The 496-nt window shown below is 49.6% G+C and overlaps 1 protein-coding gene across 1 annotated transcript; it reads left to right on the forward strand.

Moving 5' to 3' along the window:
* Positions 1-7: 7 nt before the first annotated feature.
* On the forward strand, positions 8-490 carry LOC108254342 (midasin-like; the record flags this gene model as incomplete). Its single annotated transcript, XM_017449345.1, has 1 exon — positions 8-490. A coding segment is annotated over one exon (483 nt), but the record flags the coding sequence as incomplete, so codon positions are not given.
* Between the last annotated feature and the right edge of the window lie 6 nt (positions 491-496).

The raw sequence follows: 496 nt of genomic DNA on the forward strand, positions 1-496 counted from the left end.
TTATGATTGGGACCAGCACATTGCAGACGAGGGCTACCTGGTGCTTGCAGGACGCGTGAGGAAGCATGAGGAGAAGGATGTGATACGAGCTACGCTGGAGAAGATTATCAAGAGAAAGGTGGACACTGAGAAACTGTTCACTCTGAATGAGAATACCTCCCCTGTGACAAGGCATATATTGGAGAGAGTAACCCAAGCCGCGCCTGATAAGTTCCATAACGTAGTGTGGACACATAATATGAGACAGCTCGCAGTACTCATAGGCAAAGCCGTCGAGTTCCAAGAGCCAGTCCTGCTTGTAGGAGAAACAGGCTGTGGTAAGACAACCATGTGTCAGATCCTGGCGAGTCTCCATGGTCAGACCCTGTATATGATCAATTGTCATCAGCATACAGAGTCTTCGGATTTCCTTGGTGGACTGCGACCTGTGAGGAATAGAACAGAGGGGGCAGTGGAGGTGCATAAGTTATTCGAGTGGGTGGATGGCCCTCTCATT

The sequence above is a fragment of the Diaphorina citri genome, unplaced genomic scaffold, assembly GCF_000475195.1.
Source record: "Diaphorina citri unplaced genomic scaffold, Diaci psyllid genome assembly version 1.1 scaffold48630, whole genome shotgun sequence".
Lineage (NCBI taxonomy): Eukaryota > Metazoa > Arthropoda > Insecta > Hemiptera > Psyllidae > Diaphorina > Diaphorina citri.